General features: G+C 47.9%; 1 protein-coding gene across 1 annotated transcript; it reads left to right on the top strand.

Moving 5' to 3' along the window:
* Positions 1–3066: 3066 nt before the first annotated feature.
* Positions 3067–4450, top strand: CUNH6orf15 (chromosome unknown C6orf15 homolog). The gene is made up of 2 exons (XM_040250229.1): positions 3067–3220; positions 3453–4450. The coding sequence occupies exons 1-2, from the start codon at positions 3142–3144 to the stop codon at positions 4271–4273; spliced, it is 900 nt and encodes a 299-aa protein (XP_040106163.1). The 5' UTR covers positions 3067–3141; the 3' UTR covers positions 4274–4450.
* The last annotated feature ends 15077 nt before the right edge of the window (positions 4451–19527 follow it).

Genomic DNA, 19527 nt, shown 5'->3' with positions numbered 1-19527 from the left:
TTAGACTCTTCGCCTTCTTGGTGTCCAGGGTCTCCTCTTAGGACCTGGGTGATGCTCTCCTATGCCTCTAAAGGTCCTGTGTCCCCCACTTTCATTTGTAAATTTGCCCCAGTATTTCTTATATCTTACACCTCCTCCCACAAAGGAGGAAAACAGTAAATATTTATTGAACCGAAAGCAGCAGGCCAAGCAACCTTGGTCTCCCAGATCCTTCCTCCCACGTCTCTTCTCTGTCACTCCCCAGGAAATCCATTCTCTCCACTGCCCATTCAGCCGGGGGTCCTCCCCTCTCCTTACGAAGAGCTGTAATGACTTCTTCCCCGCCCCACACCCGGCTGCTTCTCCTCTACCTTTAGTTGGCCTCATCTTTCAGACGCCATCCTCTCTGGGTGTCCTGAGCATTGATTTCCTGGGTTTCTGGGACACCTGGAGCCTTGGGAAGGCTGGAACACAACAGCCCAGACCAGATTCCTGGGGACTGAGTAGGAGCCCAGGCGGGTGTTGTTTTGGGAGCTGTGGGCGGAGAGAGTAAAAGAGAGGACGGCAGCACGCAGGGTGTGCAGCCCAGCAGGGTGACTCACTGGCCTTCGGTGACAGGCCCCAGCCACAGTAGAGCACGGCCAGCAGTGTCCTTTCCGCCTTCACTCTCTTGCTGCCCCTGCTGTGGGTCTAGAGTAAGAGCTGGAGAGGTGAGAGGGGAGCGCTACAGTGGGAAGGAGAGGTGGCCTCCCCCAGAGAAGACCAAGATTGTGGAGCATGTACCAAGGGCCATGTGACTATGTCCTGGAAACATCAGGGGAGATGGCAAGGCCAAGGCAGCTCTCACACCCCAAGGAGGGGACAGTGGACTGTGCTTATCCCTACAGGAAGGGCCTCAACCCAAAGCACAGGGCACCTCCCAGAGCCTCTGCTTGGCTGCAAAGGACCTGACCCCTGGCCTAGGAGCCACTTCATTCTCTCCTGTTGGGATGGTATTCAGTTCAGTTCAGTCGCTCAGTCGTGTCCAACTCTTTGTGACCCCGGGGACTGCAGCACACCAGGCCTCCCTGTCCATCACCAACTCCTGGAGTTTACTCAAACTCATGTCCATTGAGTCAGGGATGGCGTTAGCTGGCCCCAAATTTTGGACTGTTGTTGAGATTCCTGAACCAGCAGGAATATTGATCAGAAGTGATCTGGAGCAGGGAGCCAAACTGCAGGGTTGACTGAAGACAGAGGAGGGCTCCAGAATAGTCCTGTCTGTGTTATCACTGTGGCGTTGCCCTTGGTTACTATTACCTGGACTGCAGCCAACAGCAGGAGTCAAGACCCTTGACCACCACTGAGGGAGGGCTGCAGCCTCTGACCTGGACCTCTAGTTTCTGGTGTGATCCAGGTCAAAAAGGTTTGTAAAACTGATGGATGTCACCCCAAAAGGCTGCTGTCCTGTACCCACTGGCCAGATCTGCATCTTTTTTTTTTTTTTTTAATTTTTATTGGAATATAGTTCCTAGTTTAAAAAATTAAGCATTATTAATATTTATTAATATTTACGTTAGGCTATTCAGGCTTTGGGTTTCCCTGGTGGCTCAGTGGAAAAGAATCCTTCTGAAGAGGCAGGAGCCTCAAGTTCAATGCCTGGAAGATCAGAAAGATCCCCTGGAGAAGGAAGTGGCAACCCACTCCAGTATTCTTCCCTGGAGAATTTCATGGACAGAGGAGGCTGGTGGGCTACAGTCCATGGGGTCACAGAGTTAGACACTATTTAGCGACTAAACAACAACAAATAGTTGACTTACAATGCTGTCCACCGACCAGATCTGGAAAGAAGCTCTTCCAGGAGTCAGCCAGCAGGGCCTGGAGATGAGGAGGAAATGGTAAAGTCTAGCAGCTAATATTTAGACTTCCTGCAACAAGGGAAGCCTAGTCTGGGTGTGTCCTGGAAGCCAGCAATAGAGTAACAAAGGCATTTGGACACTTTTTATTGTAAAAATATCAAGCAGATTTAAGAGTAGACAAAATAGTTAATAAACCCTTATATTCTCATCACTCAGCCTTAACAATGATTAACTCCTGGGTTATTTGACAAGAGCATATCAATGCCCTCCTTCTACTTAGCAGGAAATATCTGTTCTCTCTCTGTCTCTTTCTCACTGTATCTCTTGTATTCTGTGGACATATTTAACCATCTAAGGTAGGCAGAATGGTGCCCTCCCCATAATCTAAGATGTCCATGTCCTGATACCTGAAAACTAGAGTATGTGAGGTTACATAGCAAAGGGAAATTGTTTGCAGGTGGAATTAAGGTTGTTAGTCATATGACCTTAAAATGGGAAGATTATCTGGGATTACTGGGGTGGGCCTGATGTAGTCATCAGGATTTTTAAAGAGGGAAGAAGAGGAGGTCAGACTGACGCGGTATGAGAAGATCCTGCTACTTCTGGCTTTGAACGTGGAGGAAGTGGACCACAAGCCAAGGAGCCCGGGTGGCCTCTAGGAGCCAGAAGGTGCAGGGAAATGGATTCTCCCCTGGGGGCCTCCAGAAAGGCTCTACCTGGACTTCTGATCTTCACAATTGTGAGATAGTAAATTTGTTTTGTAAGACATTCAGTTTGTGGCTACTTGTTATAGCAGCTGTAGGAAGCCAACATACCACCATCTTTTAAGGACGGGAACCATGTCTATTTCCCAAGACACAGGGTCTCATCTAGGAGCAGCCCCTCAGATGGGGGCCACTTGGAGGTCACGATGATGGAGCTTTGGGGATACATGAGAAAGGGGTGCTGGAAGGGATAATCTGGATCCCAAAGAGAAAGAGAATCAAGTGTTCTATTGCTGAAAAGTGAAGAGATGGAGACCCCAAGGGCGAAGGTCCTCATGTGCTTGGCATAGGGAACCGGGAAGAGTAGGGCTGGCAACCAGCGATGAGCCGCAAGCCAGAACACCTGGATTCGGAAGGCGTGGGGAGCTTGAGGAAAAGAGCAGGGTGGGAACACTTAGCCTCCCTGGGTCATTCAAGTGGCACCTGTTGCCACAGAATGAATTAGAAATTAGGGTGGAATGTGGGGATTTATTGTCTCCATAACCACTGGCTCAGCCTGTTTCTGGTGTCCCCCGCCCCACTGACAGGATAAAGGGCTGGATGTCTAGGGGCTGAGGGAGATGCAGAGCAAGATGCAGGGCCGCGTGGTGGGGAAGCGGACTCCTCTGGGGCTGCTCCTGGTCTGTCTTCATCTGCCAGGTAGAGAGGCTGCGCCGCTCCTCGGGCAGGAGCGGACTGGGGGGCCTCAGGGGAACGGGGATTGAGGGAAGGGGTGAAGGTGGGAGGCTGTATGCTTGGGTCCCTGAGGAGGTAAGAGCTGGCTCAGGGGAAGTGAAGGGACTTGAAACAAAGGGGCTCAGGGAATCAGGGAGGGGAGGGCGTTGGGACCAAACATCTGGTTCACTGGCTGCCTCCTCTTCCCCTCCCCCAGGCCTCCTTGCCCGGAGTATCAGTATGATGGAGGAGAAAGTTCCCCGAGACTTGGGGATCAGCTTGCCTCTGCTGGGACCACCTCCCTTGACCAGCGCCTCCAACACCGAGCGTGCTCAGCCCAAACCAGCCCCTGGGTCTAATGATTTGTCTGGGGCTGCTGTGAAGCCCAATCCTTCTCTACCACATGGCTTTCAACCTGTAGGAGGTCCTGGGGTGCAGGAGTGGCCCCCCTCTGGGGGGCTGCTCTCCATGGACTCCTGGCCCTCGGAAGACCCCTGGCCGATGCTGGCAGCTGCGGTCGAGGACCACGTTGGGGAAGTGCTGCCCGGAGAACTGTCTTACCTTTCTAGGGTGGCTGCCCTCCCCGTGGGCAGCAGGCCTTGGCCTGCAGGGCCCTCTGCACAGCCCAGAGACCCCTCACCTGAGTCCTCACCCTTCCACCGGGACTCTGAGTCTAGAGAGCCACTCCGTCCTAACGTGCTGGGCTCCCCGAGAGACATCCTTGCCCGATCCCCACTCTGGGCTCTCATCAACAGAATACGACGGCCGCTTCTGCCTGGTCACCCCTGGGGGACCCTGAATCCCAGTGCGTCCTGGGGAGGTGGAGGCCCTGGCACCGGATGGGGAACAAGGCCCATGCCATACCCTGTGGGAATCTGGGCTAACACCCATCAATACCCAAGTACCAGCTGGGGGAATATTCCTCTATACCCAGGTATTAATCAGTTTCCTCCCCGAGTTCTCCGTCCTCCTGGCTCCTCTTGGAGCATCCCAGCTGGCTTCCCCAATCCTCAAAACCCTGGGTCACAATGGAGTTAGGAGGGTGACAGAGCGGGGAAAACCCCAGTTAGAAGTCAGAGGAGAAAGTCCGGCTCCCTCCCCTTGTGGCATGAGCTAAATCAAGATCCCATCAGTTGTTTCCTAGCATCATCCCCACTATCACTGCCTCCCTGCTCTCCCTGCGCTGATCTCCAATAAAACACAGCACTTACTGAATCCACTCCTTCTCAGTGTTTTTGTTTCTGGGTGCAAACTGGAGTTTTGTCCATCCCCATTTTCTCATCTCCATGTCTCCCCAGGGTCCTCCTGATGCTCTCTTTCCATCCCCATCCTTTGCAAGAGATCAAAGCCCAGGTGTCTGCAGGTAGGGCCTCATGGTCTCACCTGGGCCAGGTGGGAGAGCTGGCTCCACTGTTCTGGACACTGAAAGGGGAAGGAGGGGCAGCAGGACTGAGATGGCACCTGTGGGAGGAGGGAAGGATGAGGTCCAAGTGGGGAGTGAATGCCCTTTCATTCAGAGACGCAGAGGGTCAGAGAAAGTCATTTAGTCTGCTTTTGTCTTTCTTCCCAGAAAGTCACGGTTCTTGGAAGTGAAGGAGGCACTGATCTCCTCCCTTACATGCATCACTTGGTACATTGTGCCCCAAAGAATCACGGGCTTAGGGCATTTGCTGAACAAAGAGCAGACCTCTATAGAGGAAGAAAGAAAGGGAGACGGGACAGGAACAGAGAAACGTGGAGCCAACTATCCTGCCTGTGGCTGCGTTTGATGCTTTTATCCCCATGTGATGACATGGCTTCTGCTTTTGGTCACACTGCCCTCCCTCTGGTTTTCCCAGGAGCTCTGCGTCCTTGTACAGGAGTTGGAGTGCAGTGATGAAGGCTCACTCTAAGAAAGCGTAGAAGGAAGTTAACAGAAGTTGCTGTGGGTGATGAGGTTTCTAGAAGATGCAATCCCTGGTGTCCACCCATGTCTTCCCAACACCAACCACATGACCCTCTATCACGTCAATCTCTTCCCTCAATCCTTTCCCACCCTGGACTCTCAGTTTCCCCCAGTGCTGGGGCAGGCAATTCTGGTTCTGATTTCAGCACCTGTCTCTTCCACAAACCCAAGTTCATTCTCTCTGGCTTGGTCTCATTTCTCTCTGTCCTTTCTGGCTGCCTCCTTCTCCCTAAGTCACTTCTATTTGCACTTTTATTTTTTTGGTTGCACCATGGCTTGACTGATCTTCTCCAACCAAAGATCGATTCCACACCCCTTGCATTGGAAGCACAGAATCTTAACCACTGGATTGTTAGGGACTTTTAAACTCTGCTTCAGCATTTCCCTCCTCTGTTCCCCACAAGCTCGGCTGGAAAGGGGGTTTATTTTCTTCACTGAGGAACTGCCAGCACCATGGACAGCATCTGGACTGAGGCCAGCGTTCAGCAAACACTGAGTCAACACTCCCGTTTTCTCTCTTCTTCCACTTTATTCCTGAGCCACAAGCCTGCAGGCAGACTCCCAGATGCTACCCATCCAGTAGCATCTGGACTGCTACCGTGCCCTTCCCAGAGCCTCACTGACATCTCAACAAAGCCCTTCTCAGTCAGGAATGCCCTGTACATTCCATTCTTTAACCTTCATTAACAACTCTGAGGAAGGTGTTGTAAGTAAGATAAAGCAACTGAAGCTCAGCGAGATTAAGCAATTTACACAAGGTGACATAGCTAGCGTGTGACAGAGTCAGTGACTCAAACGAAGTATTTCTCATTATCTGTCCAGGGAGTGTTCAGGTATAATATGCAATTAACAGAAACCCATCTAATTTTTATTGAGTACCTGCTATGTGCCAGACTCCGGACGAGGTGCTTTCACAATACCCTTCCAGCTAATCCCCAAAACAATTCCACTGGGTAGGCACTGCTGGCCCATTATACAGGTGGAGATACTGACGCCCAGATAGGGAACTGAGCCAAGGCTGACAGGGTAACATAGAGCCGAGGAAGTGGACTTTGTCCACTACTCGGTGCTGATGGAGGGTCCTGGGTAACTGTGGTCAGCTTTTTGGACTGGTCTTTGCTTTAAGGTTGTTTTGCTTTAAGTTGTTGCTATTTAAAATAGTGGGATTGGTCAGCAATCTGTGATATAATAAATGTCCTGAGGTTTGCAGAGAGAGCTGCTGCTCATGTACTGATTTGTATGCTTCTTGTTGTTGTTCAGTTGTTGAATCGTGTCTGACTCTTTGCGACCCTATGGACTGCAGCACACCAGGTTTCTCTGTCCTTCCCCATTTCCCAGAGTTGGCTCAAACTCAAGTCCATTGAGTCGGTGAGGCCATTCAACCATCTCATCCTCTGTCGTCCCCTTCTCCTCCTGCCCTCAGTCTTTCCCAGCATCAGGATCTTTTCCAATGAGTCAGTTCTTTGCATCAGGTGGCCAAAGTATTGAAGTTTCAGCTTCAGCATCAGTCTTTCCATTGAATATTCAGGGTTGATTTCCTTTAGGATTGACTGGTTTGATCTCCTTATAGTCCAAGGGACTCTCAAGAGTCTTCTCCAACACCACAGTTCAAAAGCATCAATTCTTTGGCACTCAGTCTTCTTTATGGTCCAACACTTATATACATACATGCCTATTAGAAAAACCATAGCTTTGACTATATGGACTTTTGTCAGGAAAGTGATGTCTCTGCTTTTTAATATGCTGTCTAGGTTTGTCAGAGCTTTTCTTCCCTGAATTACAAGGCAGAGTCTTAACCACTGGACCACCAGGGAAGTTCCATTATGCTTCTGTTAGTGGTTAACTAGTGGAAGTGGTGACTGGAGTAAAGTCATTTCTTCTGCCCCAGGAGGGAAGGTCCCATAGTAGAGTGTGCTTGTCTGGGAGCTGGAAGATGAGGTTCCCCTTTGATGTGCCTGGACAGCTTTCTCAGCTGTGTCAGTTTAGCTGATCACTTGCCTCTGCAGACCTTGGTTTGCTCATCTGTAAAATGGGATGAAAGCAGATGTCCAATCTACTTCACAAGGTTGTTATGAAGTTTAAGATAATAATAAAGTAGATTAGAGACTGGCACTCTCAGCCACTGCCCCTGATCTCGGACATGGGGTAGCTCCTCTTGGCCGCACTTAGTGCGCCAGTTGCAGCCGCTATGCCAAAGCCTTTGACTGTGTGGATCACAATAAACTCTGGAAAATTCTGAGAGAGATGGGAATACCAGACCACCTGACCTGCCTCTTGAGAAATCTGTATCCAGGTCAGGAAGCAACAGTTAGAACTGGACATGGAACAACAGATTGGTTCCAAATAGGAAAAGGAGTACGTCAAGGCTGTATATTGTCACCCTGCTTATTTAACTTATATGCAGAGTACATCATGAGAAATGCTGGGCTGGAAGAAACACAAGCTGGAGTCAAGAGTGCCGGGAGAAATATCAATAAGCTCAGATATGCAGATGACACCACCCTTATGGCAGAAAGTGAAGAGGAGCTAAAGAGCCTCTTGACGAAAGTGAAAGAGGAGAGTGAAAAAGTTGGCTTAAGGCTCAACATTCAGAAAACTAAGATCATGGCATCCGGTCCCATCACTTCATGGGAAATAGATGGGGAAACAGTGGAAACAGTGTCAGACTTCATTTTGGGGGGCTCTAAAATCACTGCAGATGGTGACTGCAGCCATGAAATTAAAAGCCGCTTACTCCTTGGAAGAAAAGTTATGACCAACCTAGATAGCATATTCAAAAACAGAGACATTACTTTGCCGACTAAGGTCCGTCTAGTCAAGGCTATGGTTTTTCCAGTAGTCATGTATGAATGTGAGAGTTGGACTGTGAAGAAAGCTGAGCACTGAAGAATTGATGCTTTTGAACTGTGGTGTTGGAGAAGACTCTTGAGAGTCCCTTGGACTGCAAGGAGATCCAACCAGTCCATTCTGAAGGAGATCAACCCTGGGATTTCTTTGGAAGGAATGATGCTAAAGCTGAAACTCCAGTACTTTGGCAGCCTAATGTGAAGAGTTGACTCATTGGAAAAGACTTTGATGCTGGGAGGGATTGGGGGCAGGAGGAGAAGGGGATGACAGAGGATGAGATGGCTGAATGGCATCACTGACTCGATGGACGTGAATCTGAGTGAACTGCGGGAGATGGTGATGGACAGGGAGGCCTGGCGTGCTGCAATTCATGGGGTCGCAAAGAGTCGGACATGACTGAGTGACTGAACTGAACTGAACTGAGATTAGAGACTGAAAAAATGGAGCAATTGTGAAGATTAGAATGCAGGCTGTTGTCTCAGTTCAGGAGGTCCTGCTGGCATCACAGAGAAGGCAGTGTCTGTAGTTGATGTCATGATTGATTGTTGTTTGTGGTGTGATGCTTCCCCCTGGGAATTACACCCAAGAGAATTATCCCAAGATCAAGAAAGGAGAGTTGGCTTCTACTTGAACTATTTCATTCCTTGAACTGTTCTCTTAGATGTTTTTCACTTATGCACTTTCTGGTGGTCATAATAATGGCATTGATTTATCACATGTATACCATGAACAAAACCTGTTACAGGGTCATCTTACTTCTCACAACAATTCTAGGATGCACTTACTCTGATTATTCATATTTTACAGGAGAAGAAACTGAGGCTCAGGAAGTTTAGGTAACTTACCAAAGGTCACAGCCAGTGAGCGGGAAACTTAGGTATGGTACCATTTGGAAATAGCAAGCAAAGGCAGGCAAACTGCACAGGGCAAGTGAAAGCGGGATTCTCCAGCTCCCATGGCTTAATCACCACCTGGAATCCTTCCTTCGACAAGTTCATCTTCACCCATTTTCATGTCATCTGAAGACCAGCAGCCAGGCTAGTGGTTTTATTTCTCCCTCAAGACCAAATGTCTCCTATATTCCTCTCATTCCACTGGAAAGATGTCCCATATTGCTTATTTATACCTCTTCATTTCTTTCTTCCTTCCTCCCTTCCTTCCTTTCCATTTTTTTGGTACTTCCGGGATCTTAGTTCCCTGACCAGGGATTGAACCTGTGCCCTTGGCAATGAAAGTGCTGAGTCCTAAGCACCTGGACCCCCAGGGAACTCCTTCTACCCTTTTCTAGGTTGGCTTTCCCCTTTTGCTGTCAGGAAACTGGTGAACACATCCAAAAGACACTCGTATGAACCCAGTTGTCACACCTGAGAGTGAGCACACCAGCCCTCAGGAAGACTGGCCACATGCCAGGGTTTCTAGTTCTGTTCACTCACAGAATATCCTGGTCAAGGAGGTCTGTACAGGGACTTCCCTGGTGGTCCAGTGGCTAAGACTCCAGGCTCCCAATGCAGAGGGCCTGGGTTTGATCCCTTGTCAGGGAACTAGATACCACATGCCACAACTAGGAGTTTGTATGCTGCAGCTAAAGCTCCTGTATGCCACAACCAAGACTGCAGATCTGGCGTGCTGCAACTAAGACAAGTTGCAGCCAAATAAATAAATATTTAAAAAAAACCCACAACTCACTCTAACCTCTTAAAAAAAAAAAAAGGATTTCTCTGAGTGGAGAAGGGACTGATGGAGAGTGAATATGAATGAGCCAAGGGGGAGATTTTGAAGATGGAGAAGCTTTAGTCATATGAAAAATGGGTGCAGAAAAGGGCTTCAGATTTGTGGGCTGCTGACTCCAACTGGACAAGTCACCTGGAGAGGAAATGACTCCTCAGATGCCTCCTCGGGGCCTGGCACAGTGCACGTTTCATGCACAGGGAGGTGCTTTTGTTTAATTATTAAATTTGTTTCCTGTTTGTGCTCTTCTTTCTCACAGAGGGATCCTCACGGCCTCTGGCCTGGGTGGTTCTGGCCATCTCCTGATCAGCCTCTTACACATAGGTCTCGTCTCCTCCAGTCCATCCTAAGTCAGCTGGAGCTGGGGAGAGCAGAGAATCCGGAGGTATGGTTTAAAAGGTATAGGCTTTCAGACTTACAAGATGAAAAGAGTTACATGATGGATGGTGGTGACGGCTCCACCACAATGCAAATGTTTTTAATATTACTGAACTGTACACTTAAAATGGTTAAGATGGTATATTTTATGTTATGTGTATTTTATAATAGTAAAACTTTGAAAAAGTCAGCTCTAGTCAGGCCACTCCCCTGCTCAAGTATCAGCCAGCTGCAGAGCCCAGAACCTGCACCGGTCATCACCACATGGGCACTGCCCCTCTGACTTCCTCTGTTCCTCACCTTCATTCCTGGCCCTGCTCTCTGCCAGGGCAGACACAACTGGAGGAACTCAGAGAGGCTTTAGAACTGATGAATGCAGGTAAGCAAGCAAACACCTATCTCCCTGCCCTGCACACCCACCCAGAGCCCAGCCTTCAAGCCCCTGGCCATGCTGTACCCTTACTCCTGTCATCCGCCCCTCTTCTCAGTGAAAATGAGGAAATATTCATGGAGAAAGTTCTGTCAGGATGTTATTCAGCCGTTACTCTCTGCTAGTGGAAACTGAACTTTGTAACCATAGGCACTGTTCGAACTCTTTCAAGGAGCAAATACATACAGTACTAGGCTTACAATGAAAACAAAGAAACCAAACCAACAAAGAGGCCAACCCATCTGTAAATGACTCCTGGTTCAAGAAGTCTTTCCTGACACCTCACTGAACTCTCCTGCCTTTTGCCTTTTTTGTGACATCGGATCATTATTGTTATGACTGCTGTAACTAAGGGGCCAGGTATTAAACTCTCCAAACCTCAGTTTACTAATCTGTGTAAGGGGGACAGTCAGTTCCCACGTGATAGAATTGTTGAGATGACTCAAGCAAATAACTGCTTGTTAAATGCTGACCATAGCATCTGCCAGAACAAGAACTTAATAAATCTTTGGTTGCTTTTAGTATTTTTTGAAATTATTTATTTATTTATTTTTATTTTTTGGCTGTGCTGGGTCTTTGTTGCTGCACGTCGGCTTTCTAAATTTGTAGCGAGCATGGACTACTTTTCACTGCCGCGCTCAGGCTTCTCATTGTGGTGACTCTTGTTACAGAGTGCAGGCTCAGCAGCTGTGGCTCATGGGCTGAGCTGCTCCACAGCATGCGGGATCTACCCAGAACAGGGATTAAACCTGTGTTCCCTGCATTGGATTCTTAACCACTAGACCACCAGGAAAGTCCTGCTGTTCCTATTATTATAATTTATTCTAATTCCAAACAACCTTCCAATGTATAAATGATGAAAATAAGGCTCAGAGAGGTTTGGTAACTTGCTTAAAGTCACACAGCTAATAAAGGGCTTCCTTTATTAGATAGAAGTTCATCATCCATGAGTGAAAGTTATGGTGAATTTGCACAGTACATGAGAGACACCATCTGGGGAACGAATTGTATAAGTGCTAAGGAAGTTTAGGAATAACTAAATCCAAACAAAGGAAACATGCCTGGCTGGAGACTATAACTCAGGAAGAAAAAATTGATTTCAGGGTACTGGACTCTATCTGAAGAAAAAAATGTGGCTGCAGGAAAGGGTGAACTTCACGGGACCCAGGAAAGGGAGACCCAGGGGGTACGAACTGTGAGTTGTTTAATTGCTCCCTGTAGGGAGACAGGCTTGTTCTGGCCATGAGTATTCTTTCTGTTGTAACCTACTGTTAATCACACCAAATGGCTGTGATGTCAAGTGTATAATAGCATGGAACGAACATTCATGCTCTACGTATCAAAACATGGGTGGAGAGAACGTCTTATGTCAGTTTGATGAAGAATTCATGATTACACTAGAATCTCTTGATGGAGATTCTGGACCAACAGCAGAGGCACATGGATTGCGTTATTCTGAGCGACTCTGCCTAAACATGGTACCCCCGGCCGTCACAGGGACACTGGAAGAAATGACTAAACCCTGTGAACCTTGTATTCATGATAAACATGTGGCCGGGATTTTGGTCACTTTATCCCACCACGTCTTCGGAGACCTCCTTAACCCAGGAGAAGGACTAGCTCTGCATCTCCTGAGAGGCTCTGGTCCCTTTTCAGTTTACAGATGTTGGGTGCCAGGTAATGACTGTGTTTCCCTCTTTGAACTGGCTGCCAGAGAGCTCAGTTACAAATCTGTAGTTTTCCTTCCAGCATGATGTTTATATTAACCTTACTCTTGGTTTTATCCCATTTTTTCTAACTCCTCATTTCCCTGGCTGTAATTTTTATTGGTTAAGCTATTTTAGATTCTGTTTAAAACAAAGCCCTCCTCCAGGGGAAATCTTCCTGACCCGGGGATAGAACCTTCATCTCCTGCAGCTCTTGCATTGCAGACAGGTTCTTTACGGTTGAGCTACTGGGGAGGCCCTGTTTAAAACAAGGCTGGTATAAGTGACTACCATGGTTATTCCAGGACTGGGATTTACTGTAACCTGGATGAAATGTTTCCAAAGAACCCACCTCTCTTGACTGATTTCTTGGTCACCAAGCAATATTCTGATTGGCAGTCATCTTTTCCCTTCTAGGAATCTTACTACTAGGAGGTCGGCATGCTGGATAGTGGGCAAAAGTATTCCATCTCAGGAGTTAAATAATTTCTAAACCAGAGATTCAGCAATATCTTGGGTGTGTCCCAGTTTCTCTTTGGGTGTGGGGATTGTTCTAGAGCTCAAAAAGGAGATTCCTGGGCAAAATCACAGTACAACCAGTTCTCTTACTTCATTTTATATGAGGTAAACCCCTCTGTGATGCTTTCCAGGGGAAGACAGAGGAAGGAATCAGCATTAAGGAGAGATAGAAAGTACTAGGCAGCTTAGTGTGTGAACACATTCATTTTGGTACTAGTAGCTGCTGACCTGGGGCAGGTTAGAGCAGCTAAGTCTTCATTTATAAAATGGAGATAATAAAGTCGCCTAATGGCAACCCACTCCAGTACTATTGCCAGGAAAATTCCATGGACAGAGGAGCCTGGTAGGCTACAGTCCATGGCGTCGCAAAGAGTCGTACACGACTGAGCGACTTCCCTTTCCTTTTCCCAACTTGCAGCTTCCCAGGTGGCGCTAGTGGTAAAGAATCCACCTGCCAATTGCAGGAGACGCAGGTTAGATCCCTGAATTGGGAAGATCCCCTGGAGGAGGAAATCGCTACTGACTCCAGTATCCTTGCCCGGGAAAATCCCATGGATAGAGGAGCTTGGTGGGCTACTGTCCATGGGGTTGCAAAGAGTCGAACACGACTGAGCACCTGAGAGTCCAACTTGTCTAGATTAAATAAGACGACTCATGTAAATCACTTAGCATAGCTGCTGCAACTATTGCCATTTCTAGCGCTGCCAAAACTATAACCATCACTGATGCTCACTTCAATTCTACGAGGTAGGTTGAGTGAAGCGAAAGTCGCTCAGTCGTGTTGGACTCTTGGTGACCCCATGGAATTCTCTAGGTCAAAATACTGGAGTGGGTAGCCTTTCCCTTCGCCAGGGGATCTTCCCAACCCAGGGATCGAACCCAGGTCTCCCTCATTGCAGGTGGATTCTTAGGAGGTAGGTTAAGATGACTCATATTTTGAAGACGGGACGGGGGTAACGCGCGTTCCTGTCACTCCACAGGCTGCCACTAGAGGGCAGGCTGAGGTAGGGAGTGCAGGAAGGAGCAAGGCCTATGGTTAGCTCTGTAAGCCGGAAGAAGCGGTAACAAAGGGGGATAGAAGCAATCAGCTCTTATTGAATAAGTGTGAGCCCAGGGGTTTTAAAAGTACAGCCAGGGCTCTGTCTCTTTCTCCCCGTCCCTCTGCTCCTGAAGTCTGTCTGTCCGTCTCAAAGTCTCAGGTGGTCTTTGCTTCTTTTCGGATCACTCAGCTCACAGTGACTTCTAAATCCACCCCCTCTCATTCATTCTTCTCTCCATACTCTCTGGGACTTAAGGACTGGGTCTCTTTTAACCTCAGATTTCTTTCGCTCCAATAAATAAATGAGAGACAGGATACCGAATCCCCACTCTGGGGCAACTCAGATTTCTCCTGTAGGCAGAGCGAACAGCAAATAACATGCATCATTCCTCTTGCAGAGCCTTAGATCCACAAATTCACTTGATTCCACCACCATAATTCTGGTGACGACCCCGTAGAGCCTTGTCCCATCCCGCCTTCCACCCACACGCTCCAAGCCCCATGGGCAGTCTGTATGCAGAAGCTTCTGGTAATAGGGTGAGTGTGGGGAAGGCCTCATGCTCTTCCGCATGCAAGGTAGGCAGCATCAAGATTTAAGGAGTTACTGCTCGTGTATTCTAAGCACAATTCTAAATGCACCAATAGTTGCTCTTTCAGTCCTGGATTCTACTGGTAAAAATTTCTGTGAATGCACGCAGTTTCACTTCTAAATGTCTCAGGCAACAGAAGGCATCACAGATTCTTTGGAACCACTGAGGAAGCCCCAGGCTGTGCATTTAGCAAGAGGACATTTCAAGAGGGGACTCGGGCTCAGGTGGATTCTGGCCAGTTTGGTCCCCAGACTCCTGACACTGGAGCCCAGTGAGGATCCAGTACAGGAAGTTTGGTTCTGTGAGCAGCACAGGGAAAGGGCCTTTTTCTGTTTCCGGGAGGAACAGCTATTCTTGTGTGTGGTTTGTAAAGATCACATACAGCACAAAGGCCACTGGGTGCTGCAGAAGAAAGACGCTGGGCCTCATGAGGAAGGTAAACCCCTTTACTGTTAAACCAGGTACAAATCCCAGAGTGACTGGCTGTATTACTGGCTTATGTACTAGTACAGAAAAATAAACTGCTCTCTTCTCTAGACACAATTCTAGATGCAGTAACAGTTGCTCTTTTAGTCCTGAATTCTATTGGTAAAACTTTCTGTAAACACACACTATTTCACTTTTAAATGTTTCAGGCAACAGAAGGCATCACAGCCTCTCTATCTGCAGAATCTAGAACCCTGAGTGTTGCTCTGAGATTTCACATACCCTCCAGAATCCCCTTCAGATTTCTGAATGTGAAGCAAACGTGACTGGACATGAAGTTGTACAAACAAAAATGTTCACGATAAATAAGGCTTTCCTTGAGGTTGGCTCTATTATTTGGGCAAATAAAAACTACGTTATTTCTAGAAAAATGAAACCAGTTATATTGGCCAGCTTTGTTTCTACTGAAAGGCAGAAATCTGATTCAGGCTTGTCAAAGGGTGAGTCATTGTCTTACTGAACAAACCAAAGAAAAGCCAGGGAGCAAGTGAATCTCAGGTACAACTAGAACCAAGGGCTTGAATGCAACTAAGACTGCCCACCTTTTGTTTTCTCTTGTCTCCCACAGGGGAGCTGTATGACTACTCCCTGGGAGAATGAGGGCTCTATCCTGCTTAAGTTAAGGCTACTAATGTCTACCACATTGATACAAAGTGGGAAAAGCTATTTTCCTAAAACACAATCTTCATCATTCTCTACTGATTTATTGGGATCCATATATTGGAACCTTGGGCAAATAGGCCCTAAGTTTTCCTACCAACAGTAAGAGTCTATTCCTAATCTCTTCTTGCTTCAATTGCCTGGGAAACCAAGGAGGTATTAACCTTGAATTGTACAGGTTCCATTTCTTTTAGTTTCTTCTCTTCACTCTCAGCGCCTGACTCTCTCCTTCGTCTACTACGCCCGCTGGCTCACTCTGCAAATCATCCTCTCAGCCTGCAGATCACCTGCTGCGCCTGGATGCAGGCTCTTGATGGCATCAGCGAGTGTGAGAAGCCACGATAATCCTGAGAGCCAAGGAACACTTTTCTGCAGGATTCCAAACCCACGAATTAGAGAGTAGAGGCTTTCCCCCTCTCTTCCAGGAGGTGGCGCCAGAGGACAGGTTTAGCTTTCACTCACTTGGGTTCCCTGCCCGTGAGAATTGGCACTTTCCACCCCTGCACCTCAGTTCCCGGTCAAGGGTGTGGCCCCTCATTGCTTCTTGTGCCTCCAGAGTCTTTGGTTCCTTGTTGAAGCCGCTGCCGCTGGCGTCGCTGCCTGGTAAACCGGGATAGCAGGTCCTTCGCTTGTGTCGAGGATCCTCTGACTCGTGGGGGGAATGGGGGAATGCAGGCGGCCGTGACGGTGCAGGCATCTCTGCCGTGTTCTGTGTGGTCAGGTTCTTCTCCGCTGCTGTGAGTTGGGGGTGGAGAGGCCGAAGTCATGGGCATCTCAGTGGCTGGTGGATTGGGGCCCCAGGACCCACTTCTGTGGCTGCCTCGTTACCTGGGGCTCTGGGCACCGCTGAGGCTGGAAGGCTGGACTCCCGGGGTCACCTTGCTGCTACTGCTGGGGGTTCCGGGGCTTCCGGCTCCGCGGCCGCAGCTGGAGAACAGGATCGCGGGCTCCGCTCCTGCCCTTCCCTCGGTTCCGCCTCCCCTCTGTGTCCCTGTCAACCCACCTTTACGCACATTGTGTGGGGTTCTCCGCATCCTGGGGTGTTGGGCAGAGGCACCTCTGTTTTGTCGTGCATGTTTACCGGTTGTGGATAGAAGGGGAGAGACAAAGGCAGTTTTCCGCTCCTCCTTCTCCTCAGGTTCCAGTTTTATGTCCAAAATCTACTAATCCTGTTTAGCTGGAGGCCTGGCTCAGCTGGAGCCTGTGGGGCTCTGGGGAGTCTCCCAGACCTGTGACCCCCAAAGTCCTAGGTCAACATCAAGGCCAGAAGTTAGATTTGGGTCCAGGACTGCAGGGCCTTTAATATCAGGTTGAGAGGTAATCCACACACTAGAGATATCTGGCTGCCTTGTCTTTTTATTGTACATTTTCCTGCTGCTGCCCAAGTGCTGGAACTTTTTCTCTCTAAGTGGAGGCGCTCAGACCTCAGTGGCCTCACCCTGCACTCGCCAGATGCCACCTTCTGGGTCAGCTCACTCTAACACCTGAGAGGCTGTTCTCACCTCCATCTCCCTCCTCAATCCCCTCCACTGCATCCCCACTCCCTGTTGTTAATGGTGAGCTTCTTTTTAAACTCAGAAAAGAAAGAAGGACATAGGTGAGAAGTCCATCCTCCTTCTCCTGCACTCCCACCCTTGCACCTGCATTCTCACCTTCCACACTGATGATGGTCGGTCCCCTCCTGTCTAAGGCCGCCCCTCAGCATGGGCACAGGATCCGGCTCCATCCTTCCCTGTGTTATCATTTTCCCACTCTCTACTGGCTCCTTCAGTCCTGCACACAAACATGCTGCAATTCCTTCCACTAAAAAAAAAAAAAAAAGTCCAACAAAACTAACTAAATATAACAAAGTCCTCCCATAAACATCCACCACTCCGCGTCCAGTTTTTTTTCCAACTACTGCTCCATGTGTAGGACTCTCCTTGCAGAAACAGTTCTCTCACCCACTGGGTTGCCTTTTTATTTTTATCTAATGAATAGATGCACACAGTTTTCAAAATTAAAACTCTTCGGATACCTAGATAGACTTGATCTCTAGACTGATGTCCCTAATCTTCCGTGTCACCCCATCTCTTGAATCTCAGAGACAGCGGTTTTAGTTCTTTTGGCTGATTCTCTGACTGTCATCTCAATGCCTCTAAATAACATGCCCCTTACCATACTCCTTCTCTGTTTTTCAGTTTTATGTATCATTTTTCATTCTGGTTCTTCTTTCACAGACCCCTCTCCTTCAGATAATTAGAACTTGCTTTTCCCTGAAAGAAATATTATGTTAGCTTTATTGTACTTATTTTAACTCATTCCCACCTCTCCCCAGAGTTCTGTCTTCATGAACATCTGTGAGCACATTTGCTGTTTCACCAAATTCATCTCTTTGCACAGACTGTCCTGCAACCCTCAGCTCTGCTCCATGGGGACAGGTTCCCTGCACACCTGGGGCAGGGCTGACATGCCGGATCTCCTCATCTCATCCTGGGCAGCCCTCTGGGTTCTGCTCCCCTGTGATCTGTGTATGTTTATCCAGTTAAGGAAAACAACACCAAAAGCTCAATGTAATATAAAGAGGGGTTATCTCCAGTGATGGGCAGTTTTGAACAATTACAAGCTTAAGGTGATAAACTTCCCTCATAGCTCAGTGGGTAAAGAATCTGCCTGCAACACAGGAGACCCGGATTCAATCCCTGGGTCGGGAAGATCCCCTGGAGAAGGAAATGGCAACCCACTCCAGTATTCTTGCCTGGAGAATTCCAGGGACCGAGGAGCCTGGTGGGCTGCCGTCTATGGGGTCGCACAGAGTTGGACAAGACTGAAGCAACTTAGCAGCAGCAGCCAGTATTCTTGCCTGGAGAATCTCATGGACAGAGGAGCCTGGCAGGCTACAGTCCATGGGATTGCAAGAGTTGGACACAACTTAGGGACTAAACCACGACCACTTAATGTCTGAACATGCTGGTTGTTAAAATACATATTAATGAAATATTCTGTGCATGCTGCATTTTAAGACTAAGAGTTTCTATGTGAAGATTTTATTTTAATATGTATCAGTCTATGAGTCACACAGTATCTTTTGGGGGAAGAGACTGAAAATTAAGAACATTCTAGATATGCACTATCCAATGTGCTAGCTACTAGCCACATATGGCTATTTAAATTAAATAAAATTAAAATAAGCACAGACTTACAGATACAGAGAACAGATCTGTAGTTGCCAAGGGGGAGAAGGGCTGGGGGAGGGATGGACTGGGTGTTTGGAGTTAGTAGATGCAAATTATTATCTATAGAATAAATAAACAACAAGGTCCGACTGTATGGCACAGGGAACTATATTCAATAGCCTGTGATTAAACCATAGTGGAAAAGAGTATAAAAAAGTATATACATTAGATACATGGGGGATGAAAGGGCTAATATTGTTTCTCTTAGACACTATGCCAGATTTCTCTATGGGATATGAACACATATTAAGCTGATGTGTAACAAAACCAAACTAGGTTACGAGTGGGTCTGGAGCCTTCAAGTACAAACTCTTCCCAGGTCCAAAGGAAACACCTGTCCCTCCACCTCCCTTCCCAGACTGAGGATACTCTCTGGCATCACTTACTAGGGGCTGAGTTGGGAGAGAGTTCTCCTCTCCTGAGGAGAGGAGGGCAGGGCAGGGCTCTCAGCTAAGTTTGGGGAGCAGTGAGTCCAGCTCATGGGGAAGGAGTCTGTGAAATGAAGAGGAAGCAAAGGCAGGGATCAGTCGGGAGACCCCCTGGCTGTGGAACCCTTGATGTCAGTGAGAACTTTTCATGAGATCCATGAAGTGAAAACTCTTTTTATAGCATCTAAGATATTATTTGACTTTTCACTATGTTGAAATTTGCTTTGAGGTATAAGTAACAATCTTAGAGACTATGGCAGGATACAAAATTAATGCACAGAATCTCTTGCATTTCTATATACTAACAACAAAAGATCAGGA

Source organism: Oryx dammah, unplaced genomic scaffold (assembly GCF_014754425.2).
Source record: "Oryx dammah isolate SB20612 unplaced genomic scaffold, SCBI_Odam_1.1 HiC_scaffold_11, whole genome shotgun sequence".
Taxonomy (NCBI): Eukaryota; Metazoa; Chordata; class Mammalia; order Artiodactyla; family Bovidae; genus Oryx; species Oryx dammah.
Note: the sequence above shows the minus strand (reverse complement) of the source record. Positions and strands in the feature narration are given on the sequence as shown.

Coding starts and splice junctions, on each gene's coding strand:
- CUNH6orf15 (XM_040250229.1), top strand. CDS start 3,142: ATGCAGAGCAAGATGCAGGGCCGCGTGGTGGGGAAGCGGACTCCTCTG. Junction 3,221..3,452: donor GGTCTGTCTTCATCTGCCAG/GTAGAGAGGCTG, acceptor CCCCTCCCCCAG/GCCTCCTTGCCCGGAGTATC.